Below are 24,619 nucleotides of genomic sequence, written 5' to 3'. Positions count from 1 at the left end.
CCAACTTCATAACACAATGAAATGCATCAATTTTTTATTTAGGTGAAGATTGCCAGTTTAAACCTTTCCAAAATGTTCACAGTTCTTAAGAAAACCCAAAATATTAAGAGGATGGCTGTTCCTTCCCCATGGTGGGTGAGGCCTCTATCTGGGCATGCTCCACTTGCCTGCCTACAAAAGCAAGGCCCACCACCGTGCTGGAGGATGCTTGGATGTGGGGTTTTGAAATGGATGACTTCTTTGGCCAAGGATTTCCAGGAGAATGGCACTTCCCTTGCTACCAGTTGTGAGTATTTACTGTTAGAATACAGAAGTAATCTGTTGGGTTGAGATGTTACTTTTGGTGCTTGCCTAGGATGAGCTGTAACCTACTAGACCAAGTTTGGGACCTGTGCTGTTACTGCTTCTTTGGGGACGTGAAGCCCCTTTGCCTTTTCTTTTGTGTGTGACTTGTGGCCTTGCTCCCTTCGTAGGCAGAGGGGACTGTAATACCTTGGTTTTCCTCTGAGAGATGTTGCGGGAAACACAGGTCATGGGACCTGCCTCTCTATGTGTCCTCCATCCCCTTCCCCAGCGATAACCTGAGGAGTTACAGCATCCTGTCACTGCTCAGGAGAGGATTCACCCCATGATTTCGAAGTGCCCATCCTATTTCTCTTTTCTCTCTGTCCCCTTCTCCCCAAAGCTCAGTTTGGTCCTATCTCCTCCAAAAAGAGATGCTGGCCCCCCCCCCCCCCCCCCCCCCCCCCCCCCCCGCCCAGTCCTCCGCTGCCACCGGCTCTCGGCTGGGAGATGACACCCAGCCTGACCCCCGGCTCCGCCGCGAGTGACCGGCGGGGAAACTGGTGCCGGGTGTACCCTGGACCCTCTGTCACCCTCCTCGGAGCCCGCCCCGTTCCCGGATCCGGGACTGCCCTTCCCGGACACCCCGTACACCGACACCGCCTCCCCCGTCCCGCAGGTACAGCGGGACCTCGCAACACCTTCGCTGCTCTTACAAGGCTCTTTATTACTGTGGTTTAGAGGGGCGTTTTTGGTTTGGTTGGTTTTTTATTTGTTTTGGTTTGATTTTGTTTATGGGTTTTTGTTTTGTTTTATTTTAAGGAAATAATGACAGATGTGACACTGTTGAACGCCCTGCAGGTCCCGTCCCGGTCCCAGTGCGGCCCCACCGAGCAGGACGCTGGGCGGGCCGGGGGGGCCCGGGGCGGGGCGCGTCTCTGCAGTGCGTGTAGCCGGCTACCGACCCGCGGGGCTCTGGGGCAGCCGGGGGGTCCCATTTCATCCCAGCAGGAGCGGCGCTGGGGCAGCGAGGGAGGGAGGGCTGAGGCCGCCGGGTTGCACTTTCCCGCGGCACACCGATGGGATACGGTAGCTACTCTGCGCCGCCAGCCTTTAGGTGCAATACGGTAGCGGCGGGGGCGCGGCCTTCACCGCGCCTCTGGCGGGGAAAGAGCCGGCCTGGGTGGCATCTCTATGGTTCCGGGTGCGGCCGCGCCGGGCGGCCGGGCAGGCGGGCGCTTCCTGCCCGTCTCTCTATGGTGACTTTCCGGGGGGAAGGGCCGGCGCCGCGCGCCTGCGTGTGCCGGACCCGCCCGCCCCCCGCCGAGGCCGTGCCCGACGCGCGGAGCGGCGCCGGCTGCCAGCGCTCGCGGCGCCGCCGGTGCGGAGGAAGGCGCGCGCCCCGGCCTCCGCCGCGCCCCCGGCGCCCCGCGGCGGCAAATGGTGGGGCCGGACGATGCCGGAGCTCCGGGCGGCGCAGCCGTGCTTCCCGCGGGCCGGCAGGAGGCGGCGGCGGCGGAGGAGGCGGCGGAGGAGGAGGAGGAGGACGGGGAGCGGGATGGGAGCCGGGGCTCGAGCCGGCGGGGCGGAGGGCCGGGGCAGGAGCGGCTGCTGCAGCGGTACCTGGCGGCGCTCGGTCCCGCCGCGGCCGCGGGTGGGAAGCGCTGCCCGGAGAAGCCCGCGAACGGGGCCGCCTGCGCCGTGGGCCCCTGCGGGAGGATGACCAACGGGGACGTCGGTTTCCTGCTGCCGCCGCAGGAGCCGTCGCCGCCCCCCCGGGCAGGACGGGATGAGCCGGGGCCGGAGGAGGAGGAAGCGAAACTGCAGAACGGGGGCTTCCTCCCCTGCCCGCCCGGCCCGGCGGGCGGCGGCCCCGCGGGAACCGCCTTGGAGGAGCCGCTGCGGAGCTGCCGGCTGCGGGGCGAGGCGGAGCGGCGCGGAGAGGCGGCGGGCAGCCCCTCGCCGCCCCGCAGCCCCGGGGGCGACGCCGGCAGCCGCTCGCTGGCCGCCCCCGGCGTGCGGACCTGCCGGGACCGGCCGGAGCCCGCGGCGCTGCCCCCGGCGCCCCTCGGCTTCACGGACGTGAACCTGAACTCCCGCAACACGTACGAGGTGAGCCGCCGCCGCAGCGCCCCGGAGCACCTGTCCCACGGAGGAGGGACGGCGCCTGCAGCCCCGGCACCGCCGCCGCAGGAGCCGCCGGAGAGGGCCCGGCACCGGCTGGGCATCGCCGGCGCCGGCAGCAGCTTTGCCGAGTTCTTCACCAGGTAAAGGAGCCGGCGGCGGGGCCGGTCGGTGCCCCCGACAGAGACCGGGGCAGGGGTCGGGGGATGCCCCGCGGGGCGCGGGCGAGTGGGTTCAGGTCTGTGCCGGACCGGCGGGGCTGACTGAAGGAGCGTGTCTTGAGTGGAGAGTGTCTTACTGCGGGTCGCAGGAAGAGGTATTTCAGCCTTAACGGACTCTTTTGCCAGCAAGCAGGCACTTTTAGAGTAAGGCAAGGCTTTGCGTTGGACGTGACAGTAATATGATAGAGGCGCTTTTACTGCTGCGAACTACGTGGACTTCAAACTGGAATTTGCTTCCTGTACCAGAGCATTTTACTGTCTGGATCGTCGCAGTGGTACTGATTAAACTGCTTGGGGAATAAGGTTAAAGTTGTTGGTATTGGAAACTACTTTCAAATCATCGTGGAAGTTGCAAAAGCTTTGCTGCTTGGTGATGGTGTAGATACAGTTTACTTATTTATTTTAAAGTGTGTTGTGGAAAGCTTCAAAGACAAGGCTCAGATTAACTTCTCTTAAGTTTCTAGCACAAAATCAAAAACTACAGGACATCCAGCTACCTGGGAGCTCTGTAGCATTGCTCATTCTTTAGCATATTACGCAGGAGATGCGGCTTGACTATAATAGTTTATAACATACCTTGTATTACTTTTATTAGGTTTGAAGTGGGCAGTTTAATTTCCAACAGTATTTATTCTCCCAAACCCCAGGGTTATAGTTATTGTGCAACAGTCACTCTGAAAGCCCAGTAGGTCTCTAAGTGTCTTAAGAAAACAAAATAAGATTAAATCTATTAGCTGAAGAAATTAGGAGAGGTTTGATCTCAAGGTGGGATCCCAAATTGAGAAATAGGCTACTTCTGCTGACCCCTCGGAAACAGGGAGATGGATTCCTGTCTGAGGACAGAAATAGTGGTAGTTGCAGTGTAAGTTTGGTGCATCTGCTTTGTGTCAAGGATAGATTGAGAGATGTCCCTCTATTCCTGCTATTTCCTATTAGTGTTCTTCCCTTCCATGTTATGTGAGCTGCAGTATATTACCTTCCTTTTGCCTCATTTCTCGAACATTTTGACCAATAACATTCGTACCTTTTTCTTTTTGCCCCAGAGCAGTAGCTGATTGAAATTCTGGAGAATTTTCCTCTTAGGTACTGCAGTTTAACCCCAGCTGGCAACTAGGCATTATGCCGCCACTGGTTTTTCTAATAGCCATAATTATATGGAAATTGTTCTAAAAAGTGGACACTTCTTGCAGTTATTTAAAGAAAATGAGAGAAAGCAAGGGGGAAGTCCTACTGCCTTCAGTATGAAAGCTTCACTGTTGTGATTGCCATGACTGAACAGTTTGACTGATCAGACAGATCTGGGTTAGGAGGCTGCTGTTTCCAGCTGCTTATTCCCAGCTCTTCAGTTATCAGACTGGCCTGCTTCATAGTTCTTTGAAATAATCCATGTTAATTGTCTGTCTTCGTTTCACTGAACTGGAGGAGAAACCAATGAGGTGAGGTGGGGGAAAAAGTAAGCAGCTATCAACAGAAGCTTCTCACCCAAAGTCTGTGACAGGAAGAATGACTGTGCCCTTGAGATAGTAATTAATAATTATTCTAAGATCCTGGGAAAGTTTGCATCAGTGATTAAAACCTTTCTTTCAGGTAAGTATTAGGTGTAATATTTGGCCCTGGGATCTTAGTTGTATTTGTGCAAAATCATTAAGCCTGTCAAATCAATGCTAACTTTTAACTGAAAAATAATCAGTTTTGCTCTACTTCTTCTTTCTCTCAACATGTGAAGTGGGATGCCATGAGTAGATCAGGGGTATGTTGGGCAGAGTGCTGTGGCAAGGAAAACTGTATGACTATGGTCACTTGTCTCCACTGTGCTACTGTTACGTTCAGAGCATTAAGTGGCTTCTTGAAAGTCACCTGTCACTGCCTTGTACTCCTGTGTATGATTCTTAGTACAACCATATATAAGCATTGTTCTTATGGTTTGTGGTCTTACATAGCATCTTACAAGGGCAATGCTTTGTTCTTGGGTTATTGGATCGCTTTTGGGTAGCCCCAGTGGATTGCTATTTGATACAGAATGGTTCAGTGAGCAGGAATGTTGTGTGGGCAGTTGAATTAAAGCTGTGATGACTGGAATGATACCTTGCCTATGCTCTATCCCCCAAAGCAGCCCATACACAACAGAACAGTTAATGAAAAAGGTCAAGCAGGAGTGAGTATTCCAGTGCTGAGATAAAGACACAGTGATTCTGCACCTCTTTTAAAGATGAGTTCTACTTCATAGTTCTACAAGTATGTACCAGACGTCTTTTCAGCTTGTATAGATATTGTTCCTTTCTGAATTATATATTTACTAGACAAATTTAGATATCTGGTAGTTGGCGAAGCTTTTTATTCCTGGATTCAAAGCTTACTGTTGACAACAGCAGTGATACTTGCTTGTTATAGTAGAGCACCATTTTCCCAAATACGTGTTTTCCAGTATTCATCTAACAAGATTCACAAAGAATTTAATTCCTAACTGCTACTTCTTGTAGGTCTTTGTGATGTACTATGAGAAACAGGTGTAAGGGGTTGTAAGCATGTATGGCTTGTTGGCACACACATGCTTATAGAAACTGTCTTTAGTCTCATTCTACCCTCCTCACCCAGAATGGTTGTGTTTATTGTCCAGAAGTTTTGAAAAATATTCATTTGAGGAGGTGATGGAAAGTTGAAGGGAGTCAGTATTTGTAGGAACAAAGAATTAAGAAATCACTGAAACTCCCATCTTTTTCTGCCTCATTGTAAACACAGTCCTGTGGTTCCATAAGTAGGTAGTTCTTCAAAAGCTGCTAATCTTTTTGCCTCTACAAATGTCCTTGGTACAGACTGGAGGGTTGAAGAGAGGTTCACTTCCCAGAGTGTTGTTACATGTGTACATAGTAGCGTCTCTAGCTCTGTAGTTTAGTTCAGTTTATTACTAAGTAGCACTTGCATCTTTCTGTGCTACATAGGCGTCTACCTAGTCTGCAGATGTATCCTATGAATGTTTAGTACCAGAATCAATGTTTTTCTTAGAGAAAAGTTCTGCATACATAAGGCAACATGAAACTTCAGGGGGTGTACCATGCATCTATGGAGAAAAAATATGTTTATCAGGCTTTTGGTCAAAAACAAGAGTCAAGTGAGAATGGGTTGTCCTAATTGTGGTGGATCTTTTAAACCTTCTGTTCATGTAAAGATAAGAGAACAGATTGATGGGATCACTTCACAATGCTTAATTTATATTTTGCTATTGCCTGTGCCTATATCTTGGTCAGATCTTACTGACATCCTGAAAAAGCTTGTGTGTTCTATTTTTGATTTTGGGGTTGTTTTTATATTGTCCAGATAAAACAAATAAACCCAAACAAATAAAGTCCAAATATACTGTCAATTTATTGGAAAAATGATTGGAGAGAAGATCTAAGGGAATACAACAAATCTTCCCCACGGAAATCATTAGGGCACCCTTCACCCTTCTGTGTTGGTTGAACCCAGTTGTTTTTCCTTTCTCTAAGTAGCCTTGTAACTTAAGTGAACAAGTGGATACATATAATTGATTTGAATTAAAGCTGACTGGAGAAAGTAGGCAAGAGCACCTGGACCCAAATGTGTGAGCAACTTCGAACAGTATTCTTTTTTTCCTGTGTTAGAAACATGATTAACTTGATATAAACAAGAAATAGCATTCATATTATTGAATTGAGAAGCTCCTGTGTAGATGATTCCTTCACTGTTTGCTAAGAATGATTTATTTTATGAAGTTGCATTGACATGTTTCTGGCTTTCAGTCACATGAATAATAAATATAACGACAACTTAAGTAAATGTAATCTCCAAAATAAAGCAGACTCTAGCAGACATTGAAGATGAGTGCTCAGCATTATTTTTTTTGACTCAATTTTTTTAATAACTGTGTACATATAAAATTTTACCCAAATTATATAAAGCTTTTATTCATAAGAAGTTAAGGAAATATCTCTGGGCACCTAAAGTTTCTCTCACAAGTGCAGATCCCACTGTAGGAAGTTAAATCTAAAGGACAGCACCCTTGTTTTTATTAGTGAACCAGTTCCAAGCAGTTCACAAAAATAAGCAAGTCCTCAAGATCTATGAGTTTCTCTGTTTGAGAAAGCTTCACTCTCAAGTCTCATGATGCATAGGTTACAAAGAGTTTTGTGTTACTGGAAAATATTAGCAATAGGTGCTTCACAATAGGTAAGATGCTGTGCACCCACAGAACCATTTTGCTTAGGATGTTTGTCTAGCAAACCAAAGTTAAATTTCAGGTGTGCAAGCAGAAGAGTGTTATGTTGATTTACCTCTCGATAGGTTTCAGGTTGCCATATTGCTCCAAATTCTGTCTCCAGCCAGTCTTCCCTCCCCCCCACCCCAAAAAAGCTGACTAAATAGATGTCACTCTAAAACCTTAGAGCCATGTGTATAATCTTCATCATTTCATAATACCTAAAGTATTATTAGCAATTTCTCTGCTCCCCTTGGTGGACAGTGTAATATTCCACATTGGTACTTATATTTGCCCTAAGAATTTTGTAACTCTATTAAGAGTTTTTGTGAAGTAAGTTCTCCTTAAACTAATGCTGTAGTTTTTTTGGGGGGGTTGTGTGTGTTTTTTTCAAGCCAAACAGCTGAAATTGCTGTTTAGTGTGTAGCAAACTGTTGGGAGTCAAAGCTTGTTTTGCTAAGGAGTATTTTACAGAGGCATTTTAACTTAACCTGAAAGCATCTCTTCTCCCCCTCCCCCCATCTCTTCCCCTCACTTCATTTTGCAGAAGGCCTTTTCATTACTTGGTCTCTTCTGCTTATTTTGTGTCACAGGATTTCTTACAGACTCAATATATTGAGAGTAGCGTGACAAAGTGAATGGGACCTCTCTTCTGAATAGGCTATGACTAAAAGGACAGTGTTTTACATGGGAAATAACAACCAAAGGAGGTCACTTTAATCACAGCTGGCCTCTAAGAAAACGATAGTTTTATGGTTTTGCCCTCATGGCTGTTCAATTATTCATTAGGCTATTTTGTCCTGATTGCTTAAGATTAAAAAAGGAGTTTAAGGGGTTTTGGTCGCGTTTCATTCACATGGATGCAAAAATTTTTATTCCTATCTTCAATTTCTTCGAACTACTGAGATGTTTATGATATAAAGTCTGTCATTTTTTATCCCTCACCGGTCTTGTTTGTTGTTCAGCTGGGAAGGACTGGGTTTGTTGGACTGGGTAGTAGGCATTGCTTTAAACTTCTCAGCCTCAGCATATACATGTCTTTTTTATTTTATTGCTTTCTAAGGAAGTGAAGCTTAGTTACTGCCTCTGCTCTCTAGTATTACTGCAGCCTGTTACCCAGGCTCTGTCAAACCTCTGAGACTTGAGAGGGCTCCAACATAAAAATCCTACAGATTTTTGAATGATGCCTGAACATAAGGAGAGCCTGCAAAAGAGAGATTTTGCTAATTTGGCTCTGTATTTTCAGAAACCAGTCAGTTGTGCAAGCCACCTGCAGAACATATTGCTTCTGGCTCAGCACTGGGGTAACAGTATGAGAGGTGCATGGATGTTGTTGGGTGAACCTGTGCCTTCAATTAGTAGAAAACTAGTTTTCATGGTCATAGATGAGTTTATTCTTTCAGAACTTCTGAGAGCCAAACACTCAGATTAGTTTTCTTTTAAATTCCTTTTCTGATTTCTTACCTCCTGACTGAAAAGAATACCTGTAGCCTGTAGGAGTACTTGCTTGTAATTTTTGCTCTCTTCTTCTCCAAGGTACTCCTTTATTAAGAAGAAACTATGTTCAGTTTCCATTGTTATATTAGGAAGTTTTATTTAATATGCTCTTGTGTAGGTGAATGAGTCTCTTTTGATCATGTAGTATAATAAAAGCTTCCTTGTTGGCTCCCCTTGCCTAGGGCATTCTGTTGATCTAAACTTCCGGAAGGCCAGCTATAGGAGCAGGCGAACTAAGTAATTGTCTAGAAGTAAAGGAGAAAAGATAAGAGAGATATAGATAGCAATGAAACATCTATAGCCATTCTGCCTCTGCTGAGGAAGACACTGTGGGAAAAGGGTGCACTTCAAATGTCTTACCTGGGCTCCAAGAACAGATGAATTGTTGATCCCAGCTCCTCTGCTTTCTGTAGCAGGGGAAGCTTGGCCCTAGTCAGGTCTCAGACCTTGCACAGCTTAGTCCTATCTGTGTTGCTTCAGTTGCCCAATGCATCCATTAGTGTGGGATCTTGTCTATCTTGCTGCTGGGCAATAATGAAGCTGTTTGTATGCTGGATGCCAGAATGCTTTAAAAAAACCCCAAACAATCCATGTACTACCAAAGGTATTTCAGTAGTTGGTAGCTGTGAAATAGGAAGCAGTGGAGATTCCAGAGCACAAAGAATCTACTTTAGGCTGCTGAGGAACTGAGGTGATTTAGTCTGGAGACAAGGAGGCTGAAGGGAGTTGTCACTCTACAAATACCAGAGAGAAGGTTGTGGTTAGGCAGGTGTCAGTCTCTTTTTCCAGATATCAAGTGATAGGATGAAAGGAAACAGTCTCGAGCTATGGCAAGGAAGGCTTAGATTGGATATTAGGAAAAACATCCTCACTAAAAGGGTAATCAAGCACTGGAACAGGCTGCCAGGGAAGTAGTTGAGCCAGTATCTCTGGAGGTATTTAAAAGATGTGTATGTGTGGCACTTAGGGACGTGGTTTAGAGGTGGACCCGGCAGTGCTGGGTTAATGGTTGGACTCTGTGATCTTGGAGGTCTTTTCCAACCTAACTCTTTCTATGATTCTAGCTTTTTGTTGCTGTAACCAGTACGTGTTTTGCAAGTTGCTTACTGTTCCTGAAATTCTGTAGGTAGCTGAGTGCTAGATGGGGAAATTTCTTCCTCGTTTTGTAAAAAGTCATCAGGCAAAACTGAAAGGAGCGAGGCTTTTGCATTTTAATATCAGGTAATAGATGAAAAATGAATTCTTGTGTTTTGTAGTATTTCTGCAATTGATCACTGAAGCTGTGATATAAAATATATTGTGAATTGCTGACCACAACAGAAACCTGATACTCAGAGTGGCTACAAAAGTACTGCAGTAGTACTTTGTAGTACAACATTGCACAATCAAGTAGTTGACAGGCACCCTGTCTGGGACCAGAAGAGAAAAATATTAACTGAGGCTTAACCAGTTTTTAGGCAGAGTAGCAATCATCTCCAACTCTTCGGATAGTCTTCAAAATAAAACTCTGCCCTGTATTTGAACTTATGGTTCACAGACTTTTAAGCTGTGTCAAAGGCTGGAAGTCTTTCTCACCTTGGTCATGCAAGTGTATATTGTATGCAAACATTTGAACTATAGGGATAGTGACTGCCCTGATAAATCTGGTGAGTTTTGCCTTAACTGGAAGTGAGACATTACTAGAACAATTTCAGGTCATTTGTTTAATTTGGTTGTACTTTGTGAGATATCTTGGAGAGCTGATTGAAGAATTTGCTATTGTCAGGAAACAAAGGAAATGTTTCTTCCCTGCTTCTGGTATTTATTTGATCCTCTGTGAGCTGTTGTAGCTCATTAAGCTAGGGAGTGAAAAAATGTTCATGGTTTTCTGTGGGATTAGTGAGTTGAATTGACTTGCAAGGTATGGAAAGTCTTGGAATCAATGCAACAGAAGGGGGTTTAGAACATTACTCCTCTTTGCACAAGTTATGAACTTCTCTTTAGTGGCCACTCTGTGGGAGGAAGGGGGTCTTGTTCCTCTAGCACTGTTTTGCTTGGACTATGTTGCTGGTTAACAAGCTTTGACTTCGCTGGAGTAGATATTCCTGACCATGCAAGAAATAGCAGAATATCTGTAGGCACTGGGTAAAAATTTTCCATTTCTTGCAGCTGTGATCTAGGATTTCATTTTAGATACTCTGAGCAAATATTTTTATTATTATTGTAGAAGATTGACCATGTTTGATATAGTGAACTGCCTAACCAAATATGAAGGTGATGGAATAGTCTGGCATAAAGCTCTCTTTTGCTACTTCACTGTGAAAAGTAAAGGTGAGTCTGGACTGATGATCTGCAATTACTCATTTTGTATTTAAGCACTCTGAATTTTAACCCTCTTGCATATGTGTCTGCTTGTTTATGTAAGTTTTTGAATGCTTGAGCTGTTTGTAAAGCTGACCTGTGCAACAGCTTTTTGTTAAGAGTATAATGTAGAGTGGTAAAAACCTGTTTATCAGTAAGTGTTCTGTACAGAATCTTCTGTAATACAGCTAAACACTTTCAACTCCTAAAACTCCCAAAGTGTTGGTGTGCCTGTAGTAAAACTGTTTTGCCAGCAGAGTTGGTAAAGCCACTTTGGGACTGCTGTCAAATGAGAGTTTGGGCAATAAGGTTAATGTAATTTAATCTCTTCAATGCAGTTCCATAATAGTTCTATTAATCTTTCTGTCCTCTCTAAGAGGCCAGAAGCCACCTCCTTCCCTACCTCTCAGTCCTTAGCAGATAGTCTTGACAGTTCATTGAATTTCAGACATACCTAATTGTAGCTGAGTCTTTAGTTTACCACTAATATCAATGGAAACATCATATTTAATTAAAAAAAATATTACAGGCTTGGTCTTGCTGAAGATGCATGTTCTTCTGGTTAGGATTTTTGTTTCTTTATTTTAATTTTTATTTGTGAGGAGGAGGAAAGTCAAAGGTTGCTTACGTCCGCTAAAGACTGTAAGTGTAGAGTAATACAGATGCAAACATGGAAATTCCTTTGGAGAGGATGGTTTGGGATATTCTTTGGCTTGTCTTGGTGTGGAGAGAAAGAAGATATCTTTGTACTGCTAAGGGGTGTTAAACTAGAAACCTGTAACAAATTGTGTTTGGGGTAATAAAATTTAAAGTGAAGTTTGTGTCTAGCTGCTTCTTGTAGCAAGGTGATGGAAGACATGAACTATAAAATTGGTTGGGTCATGTCTCCTCCAGTGTAGGGCAGAGCTTAGAAACTTATGCTGAGAGCAGCCATATAAATGTGTCAAATCAAAACGGATTGACATTGTTTGAAGCTATCGAAATTAAAAATGTAGAATGTTGAATACATTCTAAATCTTATTGTTTTGTTCTAAATCTCCATGTTAAGAGTTTTAAGCTAAACCTAAAAATACTTGCATATTAACTTAGAAATTAAGGTTGAAATGTGAGAGTAAAAGATGAATTTAAAAGTATATTTGTAAAGTAGGGGCTATTTGCTTTTAATATGTTTATGTTCATGTCACTTTTTCAGCCATAACTAATGTGAGGAAATAATTATGAGTAGGTGAAACTGAGTAAATAGCTCCTGGACAGTGTCATGTAATTCAAATCTAAAATAACAGGGAAGCTGTGACACCCTAGACTTTGGTCTTAGAAGTGATTACTGTGTGCACTCTGAACATATATTGTTAACTTTTTGGACACACTTTTTTATCAATACCTACAAATTGTGTACTGTATATAAACAGTCTGAGATGTAGAAATAGAATCCTACTTCTGTTGCTCTGCAGGCTTTGTAAGTGGCTAACCAAAAAGGTTCTATTTCCTTTTAATGTTTCATTATTTATGCTTAGAGTTGAGTTACGTTTGTTTCTGTATGTAAATTATTGAAAAGTCTTGTTTAAAGCAGAAGGGCTGATGCTGCTTTATAAAGCAATAGGTTTTTTCTGCTGTTATTTCCAATTATTGCACATAAGACTTTAACAGAATGGACATGACTGGAGTATGAAGAAAAATTCTGTTGTGTTTTTAAGCAGCTTTGGTGCTTTACACATGGTAAAGACATGTTATGTACTCAGCTGTAGTAATGAAGGGATATGGCATCAGAGGCTTGCAGGGATCTTCAGAATTTGTGCAGACTGTTCTGAAACTATGGTTTTAAGTAACAACTACTCGTTTTAATGCTATACCAGTAAAAATGCATATATAGCAATTCTTGGGACATACCTCCTCTAACTCCTTACTGATATAGCACTCTGGATAAAGATTATTGGGTAAATAAGTAGTTTCCTTATCAGTTTGTCTTTCAGCTGATGTCAACAAATTTCAAATGTAGACCTATCTTTTATGCCTAGGGAACCTATTTTAAAAATTATGATAGGGATGGAGCAAGATTACACAAGGAGAATTCTGAATTTTGTTACATCATATTCCTTTTACAAATTTTGAGGTTTTATTGAAATCAGTAGACTTTTAATGTGCTTCAATTATTGCAGAGAAATGCAACTTCCAGGGCTTTTAACTGCATTTCTGTGCATTTGTGCTCATTTGTAGTATTAATTCTGTGCTGGAAGGCACAGAAGCCTTTCTGATTCTGTGAAGAAAAGTTTTATATCGTAGTGAGGATGTTCTTGACGGGATCCTGATTCCTTCCTGTTTGTGTACTGCTTTCCTGTTTTAAAATCAGACAGTTGTATTATGCAGTGTTGACTAATAGGTACTAGATGCTTAATCAAAAGGACAGTCTAATCAGCCCTCACTTCCTTTGTCAGTTCTCTTAGCTTTCAAATCTTGTTTTCTCAGTACTTCCCTCTTATCAAAGCTCTTGAAAGCTGGATGCAATCAGAAGAAATGATTGATGACGGAAAATGACAGTAGACCAGATTGGTATGTGTGTAAAGTAAAAAAAAAAAAATGTTGTAACTTTTTTTTCTCTAAAAAAAAAAAGATAATTTTTAGTATGCTAACAGAAGGTCTCTTTTTGGAACTATTTTATTTATAGATTAGTGAGTAAACATTTTGAGCAAGGTCGAAGTTACCTTGCAAGGGAAGGAAGTCAAAGACTAGTAGCCAAGCTTTCAGCATCAAGATTTAACCACAGTATTTCATCTATTCCTAAAATAACCCTGAATTCTGAATATTTATTTGGAAAAAATTGTTTCTTTGGTGCCATGCTGCAAGTTCTGTAAGGATTGCTTTCCAGGGATGCCCACAGTTTGTTTGTTTGGGTTTTTTTTTTTTTGTCTAACACGGTGCAGCATTTTGAATTAAATTTATTTGTATATTAAAGTGAACTGTAAGGGCGCATGCTTCATTGTTCATGTATAACAGTAATGATGATCATGTGGTTTGTGCTCTCTTCCGAGACTGTATCCTTGTGTCAGTAGTTGATACCACTAGAATTTTACCATTTCTTTTTAGTGCAAGATTAACAAATTGGAGAAATGCAGGCTGATTTTTGATATGCTTTATACTGATATTCATTTTAAATGGCTGAGGTGTAAGATCCAACCTACCTGAAATCTGTCTGTAGATTGCCAAAAGCATCAGGATAGGTGAAGCTTGAGCCTGAATGTGGAGTTCTTCTAATGATTGGATTCTCTAACACCAAATAAGAAGTAGATTGAGGCTACAGACATTCCTTAACGGAGAAGAGGCAAATCCCTGTTATGACTCCTGACTGCTTTGTTTGACTGTCTTTGAGTTTGCAATGCCTTTAAAGAATCTGATAAAACTGGGTTTCTAGACTCCCTGGCTAAACAGTTGCTATGGCTTTCTAAGCTGGGGCTGCACTTACAAGTGTTGCTGAATGTATGGGTTTAAGGGCTACAGTTTTATAGAGGGAGTGGAGAGGTGAGTCAGTGTCTGTATCGTGCTTTAAAGCTAGAGAATTAAGGGCAGATATAGACTTGTGAATGCAGTTTCCAAGAGCTATTGTTAAGAATGCTGAACTCAAATGGGACTTTCAGGGAAAATGGAAGTAAATAAAGTTGATTGCTTCCAGTAATGCCCTACTATATCTTAACAACATCAGAACTCTGAATCATCAGAGATAAACCTTTTAGCAGGCTCCTTTGAATCTGTTATTGGAAACCTAAGGATGTGCATTTGGAGTGGGAAGGAAAGCAAATTCAGGTGTTACTGGGATGCACAAAGCAGTGGAATGCAGGTAGTCTGTTGTTTGTGGCACACAGTGAAGCAGTAAAAAGGGAAGGTCCATGGGTGTGATCTTTGAAAGAACTGTAGCAAAATGATATCTAACTTGAAACTAGATTACAGTTTGACATTTTTGGTTGAACAAAAGACTACTTGGTCTTGTGGAGAGGTGAATCACTCATGCCTAGAGGCAGAGTGCTGTAGTTGTATCTAGCCTGGCACTTTTCCTTCCTGCTACTATGGTTCATGGTTGCTGCTATTCAAAGCACTTCAGCTTTCTTTGAGTGGCTGTTGTGCAGTTTCTAGTCTGTTTTTTGATATAATTTAAGATCAAGTTTGAAGTAACTGTCTGGTATTGTTCAGTAACTTCCTCTAAAACTTGGAAATCTGTCATCCTCTTGAATTGACATATAACTAGCTTGGAAATTGGAAGAAAGTTGTGTTCAGATTTTTTTTCAGGAGGGAAGCCAAACCCTCAAAGTAAACAAAAAAAAATCCATTAAAATATCAAGTTCCACCTATCCCCTTCTGAGATTTAATTCTAATGGTATTTAGACTTCACTAATTTATCTTAAATGACAATGAAAAAAGGAATTTAAAAGCAAAAACAGAGTGGAAACAAGCAATTGCAGTAGTAGAACATAACCATTTCTACAGGTGGCATTAACGTTAACATTTCTGAATTACTGTACTATCAGTATGGTGAAACTTGCACAGAATGCTGTGGGCACAGGCAGTAATAGTTGAAGCAACATTGTTAAAAATAAGGAGGAAAACCACTAGTCATAACTGTCACTACAGCTGTTGTAGTTGGGTGATCAGAGCCCCATAGGTTTTTGTGTAGTGTAATCCAAACCTTGTTAGCAATAGATGTCTTGATGTGTTCCACTAACAGCTTCTCCTTCTGTGGTACTTCATTTAGTTTTCAAGCTCTTCAAGGCACCTGCTGAAACATTTTGGAGTGTCATTTGAGGGTGTTAATATGTGTTCTATAAAAGTAGCAGGGGAAAAAAACCTGGAACTTTTCCCATGGGTTTTTGTAAACTAGAGCTTAAATCTATGAACTAATTTAATACTTTTATCCCAAGGGTCCTTGCAACAGAAAGCATTATTCAATTCTAAAGTGTAGGCTTCTTTTTAAGGAATTTTGATGTTTTCAAACAGATTTTGAGATTCTGTACCAAAATGCTATTGACTTTTCAGCCATCTCAATAGATGACTCTTCCTGGGATCAGTGAAGCTCATGAATATTCTAAGCAGCAACAAATATATCAAATCTAGTACACTTCTGCCATTCAGTGAATGCAACTTGTAAGCATTCACAGATGCTGTTCCTTAACAAGGCTTTTGTAAGGCTTTACTGCTGTCAACAACACATCAGATGTGATACTGCTAGCTGCCAAAACAATATATTGTGTCCTTCCATCTTCAGCAAACTTTATTTGTAAACATCTCATTAATTTCTCTTGGATTAGAATTCCTATGTGAGGTTTATTCTGACATCATAGAAAGTTTGACCAGCTTTTTACCTTCACAAGAAACAGACTTCAATGAACATCTACTGAATAAAAGTGAAATTTTTATTCGCTTCCAGACTGCTTTCTGGAAGGTTTGTTTGAATATTATATTTGTTAAAAAAAAATTGAAAAATGAGATGTTGTAAAAGCTGTGAACATACTTTAATCTTTTGTACAGAAATATTAATTAAAACCTTCTGTTTGTTTACACATTTTTCCTTTTTTAAATCTACCAGCTTCCTAGTTAATCATAAACCAGCTTTGATACAGTGACAGATTGCCATCAATGTTAAAGGCATACACCTTTCAGCTTCTGCAAGTGCTAGAAGCAGCGGAGCTCAACTGCTAAGTTATTCTGGTGGTGTTCCATAGTATGTGCAGAGACTGGATGGTAATTGCTGTCCATGAAGTCAAGAACAGTACTGCAGAATGTATCTTCCTGCATTTGTGCTTTCGGGTGAAAAAGTCTTTTTCAGTTAAGTTCAAATACAGCTGCTGCAGTACTCTTGTTTTGTTAATGATTCTTTGAACACTCTTCCTTCCCTCCTGAAGACAACCTAAAGCATTGTGGAAGGTGTCCTGTACTTGTAAAGTGAGCCTTTGTTATTTGTGTAAATGTGCAAGTGCACTTTTTTTTTCTTTTGCCTTGATGGGTAGACCTGTTCATTTCACTAATGGTGTGCAGTCCTGGGATTGACTGAGGACAGTGTCTTTTAAAGCCATTGGTGCTTGGCTTTTTCATCAGCTCTTTTTTCCAGATTATGTGTTGGAAACCACTATCTTGGTATTTGAGTGCTTACATTACTTCTACAGGGATGGGATGGATTAGGATATTACAAGTTTCCTTGATGGAGACAGAGCTGTGGGATGTGTGGATCACAACTAATGCTTACCAGAACACCTTGTATTAATTATGCTATTATTAATAGCAACAGTTTGATTCCTTGAATGCAGTCCTTTTTTTTTTTTTTTTTTTTTTTTTTAGCAAGCTGTTGAGGATTGTAGTGTGTGCTGGTGACCTCAGACAGGGAGTCTTGGGGTTCGAGGTTTCTTAATCTTCCTGAATTCCAGAGGACCACCAGTCTTGAGCTTACCAGTTTTTGGGAGGCTTCCATGCTCTATCAACCTCTACTACTCCATCTCTCCAGCTTGCTGTTTGCTGGTGGCTACATCCTCAACTACACATAAGTTTACAGACTGTATAGTCCATTCATACAAATTTGCATGGAAGGGATTTTTGCGACAGGCATTTGCCTGTTTCCCAAATAACAGAAAGAATTCTGGAAACTGAAAAGATAGTTTGTATTTAAAGGCTATACAATATCTTAGAAACACTAACAGTTCCTAGTTGTAAAACTATGCTGCCTGCCCAGAAATCCTGACAGCACTGGAATTTAAGAGCACTGAGCACTTTTCAGATTGATTGAGGTGTTTGAAGCATGCTTCTTTTATCTGGGCAAGCCAAAAGACTGTTTACTGTGCACAAATGTGACTGCATCCAATTTGAGAAGGAATTGTATTTTAAAATATAGGAAACTTCAAGTGCAGAATAAATCTGGGGATCTCTTTCCAGAGGAAGATTGTGAAGTTAGCTAGTTAGCACCGCACTAAAACATCTTTCAATAAAAGTGCTCCATATTCTGTTCACTCAGAGGTCAGCTTGTAAGCTTCCTGAGAAATAACCTTATGGACTACTGAGCTTTTAATCCCTTTGTGTTGCAAGTTTCTGGAAAGTAACTTTCCAATATGTGGAATAAATGCGCTTCTTTAATTTTCTAAGCACTCATACATAGCATGCTCTGTGGGAGCTTGTGATTGGAGACAAATAGTACAGCTGAGTATCTACACAAATGGTTGCTAATATGGTCTTGTGATGGTTGGCTTTCTAAGAAGTAAGAGCAGTGCAGTCATCTGCTTTTTTCAGTGTAATTGCCTTAGGCACTGGTAAAGGTTATCTGCTAAACTAAAGCTGTGTGATTGTTCTCTGGTTTTCTAGTCCATGTTACGAAAGTTGAAGGTGTGAAGATTGCAGAGAATGTTAGTAGAAGTAATATTTCACAATTTCTTTTTTAAATCTCTGAGTTACACAGTGTTTTTCAGTTGTTGTCATTTCAGTACCAAAATAGGTTAGTAAGACATTAAAGCAAATCCCAAACAAAAGTCTGAGAGCTGTCTTATGCTGCTATCTTACATTTAATAAAGTGCCTGGTATTACTAAATAAAGCTCTGATATTGCATAAAGTAGCTTAGAATTCAGAGGTAAAGCTGAATGTTTAAACCAAATATGAACATCAAAGCATCTGTAATGAAAGATGCTTCATTTCAAGTTAATTAATTTCAAGTCAAAGAGAAAGCTAAGGTAGTTACACTCTGTGTTTGTGGAGCAGTAAATATCTACAGTTCACCCCAGTGGCGAACTGCATTTAAAGAAGTGTGAATGGGCACAATATATTTTGTTTATATGCTTATAATAAACAAAAAGAAAACCCTCCTCTCTTTACAGAAACTTTTTCACTAAAAGGACAAAGGAACTCAAACCTGCTGTCCAAAGCGCTCCTGGTTGGAAGTTGTTTGGAAAAGTCCCACCCAGGGAAAACCTTCCGAAAGATTCCAAAATTATTCAGCAGGTGAGTAAACATCATACAACTCTAGGTATGAAACCTGTAAAAATAACACATAGATATTGTGTTTCTCTGCTGTTATCTCCATATTGTTATACAACCATAGAGTGCACTTTTGGGGCTTTGTTTAAAGAATAGTAGTTACTAAGGAGTTTGAGTTTTATCAGGTACATTCCTCAGTACATCTCAGTGCTTATAAAAAGGTGATACATGTTCAGAAAGCATTTAAGCTGTTTTTGTCAAGACATCAGAACTTGTATTAAATTCCTGTAACATTTTGACTTATTGTCTTATTTAACCAGCACACTTATTTAATATGCCACAATCTAACTAATTTTTCCGTAGTTGTTGTTGCCTGGAAGGCTTTCCTGTGTGGATAACTTGTGACAAATTGCTTAGAATTCTGAAACATATCATCTTTTTTAAATGAAAGTTTTAATTTCCCTCAAGGTATTTTGTTCCAAAATAATGCTGTAAGTTGAACTTGGTTTGGAGTTACTGGTGTACTCCAGAAAGGTACCTCTGATTTTCTTCCTCTGACACAAAGTTGCATTTCCATGTAATTGTTCCTGTGGAGTTTATGTGATAAAATAATATTAAAACGTCATAGTCTTTGAAGGTGAGCAATTGGTAATGTATAATTTACTTAATATTAGCATTAATATAACTTAATATTATCAACCTGAAATGGAAAGATTTGTTGACATATGAAATGTGAATGTCCCATGTGCTTGTTGAAACGGTAACTCCAGTCTCTTGAGAGCTGCTTTCTCCTTCTCTTTTCTTAAATTCCATATAAGCTGATGTGTTTGGCAGGTGCAAATGGCTGTGAATGAAGCAGTGTTCAGTCATCTTCTAGAAAGAGCTTTGTGGCAAAAAGGGCCTTTTGGGAGTAACTAAAGTAAAAAATGAGAGATTCTTTTTGAAGGACTTCGATGTAATGGGGTTTGTCACACAATAAAACGTTGTAGGAAAATGATTACAGCAAGTGCAATCTTAGGGGTTGAAACTAGATGACCTTTAAAGGTCCCTTCCAAACCAAACTGTCCTGTGATTTACTGTGAGGTAAACTGACTACTTTTTTAACATTTTCAAATACAATTTTCTTATATAGATGGTTTTCCTTTTTGGGTGGGAAAGAGGGCATGTGTTGTTTGTTTACTTGCAGATTAATGTTGTTGGTGTTGTGCTATGAAAATGCTGTGGTAAAAATCTGGAGAATCTGCACAGTGCTACCAATCATCTGCTTACTTTTCTCTAGTAATGAAGACATTTGTTCTGGAGGCTGTGTTATAATCATAGAATGGTTTGGGTTGGAAGGGACCTTAAAGGTCATCTAGTTCCACCCTCCCTGCCATGAGCAGGTTGCTCAAAGCCCCATCCAACCTGACCTTGAGCACTCCCAGGAATGGGGCATCCACAGCTTGCCTGGGCAACCTGTCGAAGACAATAATCTGAAAAAATAGTCCTATTATTCTGTTGTCCCTCAGTGATTGTGTTTTGTTTTAAAGGGCAGTGTTCCCGTTTTTTTTTTTAACTTCTCCAAAGTGGTAGAAAAGCAAATGTATTACAACAATATATTATCTTTAAATATGATTGAGTTGGTCCTAGCCATGGTCACGTGGTTTGTGTCATGTTTGCCAGATTAAAATCACTGTTGGATTTTCATAATCTTGAGTAAGGTAATAGCTAACATTTTTAGCTTTCTATTTGGCTAAAACATGCCTGGGTTTTAGATAAAGCCTCATGACCTAAGATATACAGTTATCAAAGGGGGATCCAGATTGACCGTACGCTCTCTACACAGTTAGATGTACAATACCCAAGACAATTTGATCTTTAATTGAGAAATGACCCTAATGTCTCCAGATTTAGCATATGTCAAATGTCTTGTATGTGTGCTTAAGATTTACAGTATAGCTCCCTGTGCACATGCCTTTGAAGAAAAGCCAATGGTTTCTTTTCTCAAAAAAGTGTTCAAATTTGCTAAGCTGGTGATGGTTTAGAATGGACATAGGTACACTTGGTTACTGAAGATCACTGGGAAATAACATCTTCACTTTCAAATGTCTGACTGAAGCCCCTAGACTAGTTCCTCACTATGCAGGAGATGTGCATGAAAAAAATATAGGCAAGAATGAATATAGGCAAGTGAAAAAAATATAGGCCTTCAAGAAGTTGATATAAATATGATTGAAGCTTAATATGTTTTATTCATAAGTAATTCTGTGAACCTGGCAGATTGCTTCATAACCTACATGGAGTGTCTGTGCAAACTTGTACTTTGACTTTCTAAATTGGAGGGATCAAATGTGATCTGAAACACAAACCCTGCATTTTTCTCCAGGTTTGTGGTTTTTTTTTTTTTTTTTTGCAATCTGTGGTCAGAACCATAACTACTTACTGTTAGCCAGCTTTTGTAAAATGAGCTTTTAGGTGTAAGACTGCAAGTAGAATGGGCTTAAGCTGTAGGAAAGCTGCCTGTAAGGGAGTTTATGGTAGTTTATTGTTAGCAACAAATCTTGCTGTTCCTGAACATTATTCTCCATGGTTGAACACAGTTTTCTCACTTTACAGATGCCAGTGGCCAGCCTTGAGAGGGTACAAATAAACCCTTGATTAAGGAAACTCAGTAATGAGTCAGCATCCTTCAGATAAAGGATGAGATCTTAGGAAACCCTGTTGCGAGAAAAATTAACTCACAACAGGAAAAACTTTGTAATTAATAGGAGGAGGAAGTCTTTTGGATAAGAATAATACTTCCATCAAAGCTTTATGACAATATAATGAAGCTTAAAGGACTTTCCTATTAGTAAAAGAGAGAAAAATTGCATCATTGTACATTTATAGCCAAAAGGTTGGTGGAACTCAGGTGTCCCCTTTCCATTCTGGCTGATGGAAGCCTCCTTTGTTATCTTTGTTATGGTAAGGGTGATGTAGTAAATTGATAATTACATTTAAATGAACGCTTGTGGCTCCCAGTCACTGTCTATCAACTAGACACTGCTATATATGCCTCTCCAGAGAAGTCAGGCAGTGATTCCAATATCTTGAATAACCTCCGAGAAAATCTGGAAACTTAATTTGGGATACTGTTTCAGACATTTTTCAGACGGCGACGCTAGCCAGCTCCGCCTTCAGAGACTGTCCAATGAATATTACTGTAAATAATTTCTTTGCAATCTTCTTAGTACACGTAGAAGAAGATAAATATTTTTGTGGTGCAGCAACCTGGGGGGCTTGCCTGCCTGGAGAGCAGCAGAGTCCCTCACAGCTGTGCTGCCATCAGCCTGCTCCGGGCGAGGTGCGCTCGCTCGAACTGGGTCAGAGGTTGAAAGTTCTTGGCAGCTGCATCTCCCCTCTCGCAGCTGCTGGCACGCTCAGCTCTCCTTGGATTTAGAGCTGCCCAAGCAGGATGTGATCGGGGCCAACTCTTTTGCTGGACATCTCTCTCCTCTGGGCTTCCTTCCTTCACTGTTTTTTAAAAAGGGAAAACAGCAACTCCCCAGGACTGCAAATGTCAAATGCATTTGATGGTTTTAGGAAGTGTGCCTTTTTTCATGAATTCCGGCTGATAAAACTGGCTATTAGAAATATGTGGTCATTAATGATCAGTTTGGTAAATTCTTTTCAGTCTGTATAGAAATCTGCTTTAAATTAAATGGCTAAAATATTTTAATGCAGAAGCATTTAAAGTAGAAACAGACTTGTGGGCTGATATATAGCATTTTGGAATGTATTGACTAGAGTCCAAGTTCTCTTTAAAAATGCAAGCTCAATTTCAGTTTTTGTGCTTATGCTTAAAGAAAAGAGATTTTAATCTATAATCAAAACTATTCTGAATATGAAGTCATTAAATTTAGCTCTTTTTTTCACTAAAGCATCTTGCATACTTTTTATTAATTTGTTTAAAATAGTATGGTTGGTTTTTTCTAATATGCCTGAATTAAACTCATAATCTGTAAATACACATTGCAAAATAATAAAAAAAAAGAATTTGGTGTACATTTTACTTATCAGCAGTTTTAACTATGCTGCTCTTAGTGGCAGCCTTAAATGAGGTGGAAAAAGAGACTTCTTTTCTATTTAAATCTGACACACCATGAAAAGCTTGCAGTGATTTAGAAATGATTGCTTATTCAGAAGTGAAGCCATCTTTTCCAAAATCTGTCACCTTGTGTACAAACTGGAAGGTTTTAATTTTAGACAGTCCATTAAATACTAACTTTTGACTCGGTCACTGTTGTACAACTAACCTCTGAAAATGTGTTGGGGTGACTCTGAAATCTTAAAAAAAAAAAAAAAGAACTACTCAAGGGGTAAAAAACTCAGTGTCTTCACTTGCATATTTTTCCAATGTTGTTATCTCCGGTCTGAAATCTAATGGAGAAATTGCAGTCACTGATTGGGCAGAATTCCCTTGGTCTCCCAGGGACAAGGGTTTTCAGAGGCTTCTCTTCAGAGGAACAGATGCGTTTTGAATGGGTTTTCACATGACTCAAACCTTCTAATTTGCAATATTAACTCTTTCCTCCAGTTTTGGTTGTTGCAGTTTAAGTGTGTGAAGCTCTTAATGCTTATAAAAATGTGTATAGTGTGTTTGTAAACAAACCTAAGGACTAATTATCTGTGAGAAGTTGTACAATGCTAGGTGCTTTTTCATAGGAGTGGTTCTTAAGCAGATTGTTATATAGAGGTCATGTTGGCTCACCTTGCACTACTGGAGAAAAGAGAAAGGCAAGACTTTTGCATGTTTACCAGATATAGGGTTGAAATACATTGGTAACAAATTGCCTTGAAACGAGGACAGACAATAAAATTTATTTACTTGTTTTTTTATTTATGGGGTATTGGGTCCAGCAAGGAACATGTAATGCCTGAATAACAATTTGCTCTACTAGCAGCAGTGACAAGGCTGTGATGGTTTTCTTTGTAGATGCTGTAGCAGTTCAGATTCTCCAGGAATGTGCCACGTAGTTCCAGAATCATGTGTAGTCAGTAAAATATTTATTCTAGAGGTAAACTAAAGACATTCTCCAGTGTTCTAGATTTCTGCAATGATTATCTTGTCAGTAAAGTGGTAGAGAAAGTAGTAGAACCCCTCAGAGTGACAAATGCTTTCTTTTCTTTTGCATAAAGGACATAAAATACAATTCAACTCCTACTGCCAGAGCTTACCCAGCTGCTTTGACAAGGAAAACTTAAGAAGTTTTTATGCTGTCAGTGCTATGCTGGTGGCACAAATGCATCTTCAGGGGAGTAACTTACAGTGGGGATGGGAGCAGTGCTTGGAAAATAACACAGAGGTGTTGACTCTGCTGACATGAATTCTTCTGATTGCTGTTATTCAAAACCAAAGTCTTTGGGGACAACTACTAAGGGTCTTGAAGCAAACTTCTTTTTCCTAATGCTTGAAAAAGAAAACATAAGCATTGTATATATTTTCATTTCTGTTCTTAGAAGTTTGGAGTAAACAAAGAATATAAATTGATGTAATAAAAATGATAAAAGTTCTTTTACTTTCATCTGGTGGGACATGATGTTTTGGGTCTTTTTGTAGTCTGGATTCTCTCTTTGATGGTATTCTTCCCCCTCTATTGGACCTTTGGACTTCTTTAGTAAAGCATGATGTGTTGGTTTTTTTTTTTTCCTTCTCTTAAAGAGGTGAGCTTTTGCAGATTAAGCAGACATGGTGCTGAGCTTGAGGTGCTGACATAGCAAAATCATCACCTAGCCAGGCTGTATCAAATTCCAAAAGGATAAAGAATTTAGCAAAAATATTTAGGTGGTAGATCTGCTGTCTTACATGGATATTTTTTCTTTAGGTTGGGGGGATTTGTTTTTTTTTAATGTAAGCCTTATCCTTCTGAGGCTGGTATGGTACTTCAGTACTGAAAAGATAAAAATAGTATGTCAAGAGATAAGAAAGCCTTTAAAATACTTTTCTATTATTCTGGGGTGTGCATGGTACAGAAAACTGCAGATATG

General features: G+C 40.8%; 1 protein-coding gene across 3 annotated transcripts in view; it reads left to right on the top strand.

Moving 5' to 3' along the window:
• The first annotated feature begins 1,652 nt into the window (after positions 1-1,652).
• TBC1D12 (TBC1 domain family member 12) overlaps positions 1,653-24,619 on the top strand; it is a 44,068-nt gene continuing 21,101 nt past the window's right edge. For 2 of the 3 annotated variants that reach the window (XM_032694218.1, XM_032694220.1), the window contains exons 1-2: positions 1,653-2,549; positions 18,514-18,637. In XM_032694218.1, the coding sequence (XP_032550109.1) occupies positions 1,723-2,549; positions 18,514-18,637 (951 nt within the window). In that variant the 5' untranslated portion in view covers positions 1,653-1,722. The remainder of the gene's footprint in view (positions 2,550-18,513; positions 18,638-24,619) is intronic. The other variant, XM_032694219.1, reaches the window with a different exon arrangement.

Source organism: Chiroxiphia lanceolata, chromosome 8 (assembly GCF_009829145.1).
Source record: "Chiroxiphia lanceolata isolate bChiLan1 chromosome 8, bChiLan1.pri, whole genome shotgun sequence".
In the NCBI taxonomy this organism is placed as follows: domain Eukaryota; kingdom Metazoa; phylum Chordata; class Aves; order Passeriformes; family Pipridae; genus Chiroxiphia; species Chiroxiphia lanceolata.
This window is presented reverse-complemented; position numbering and strand designations above follow the sequence as displayed.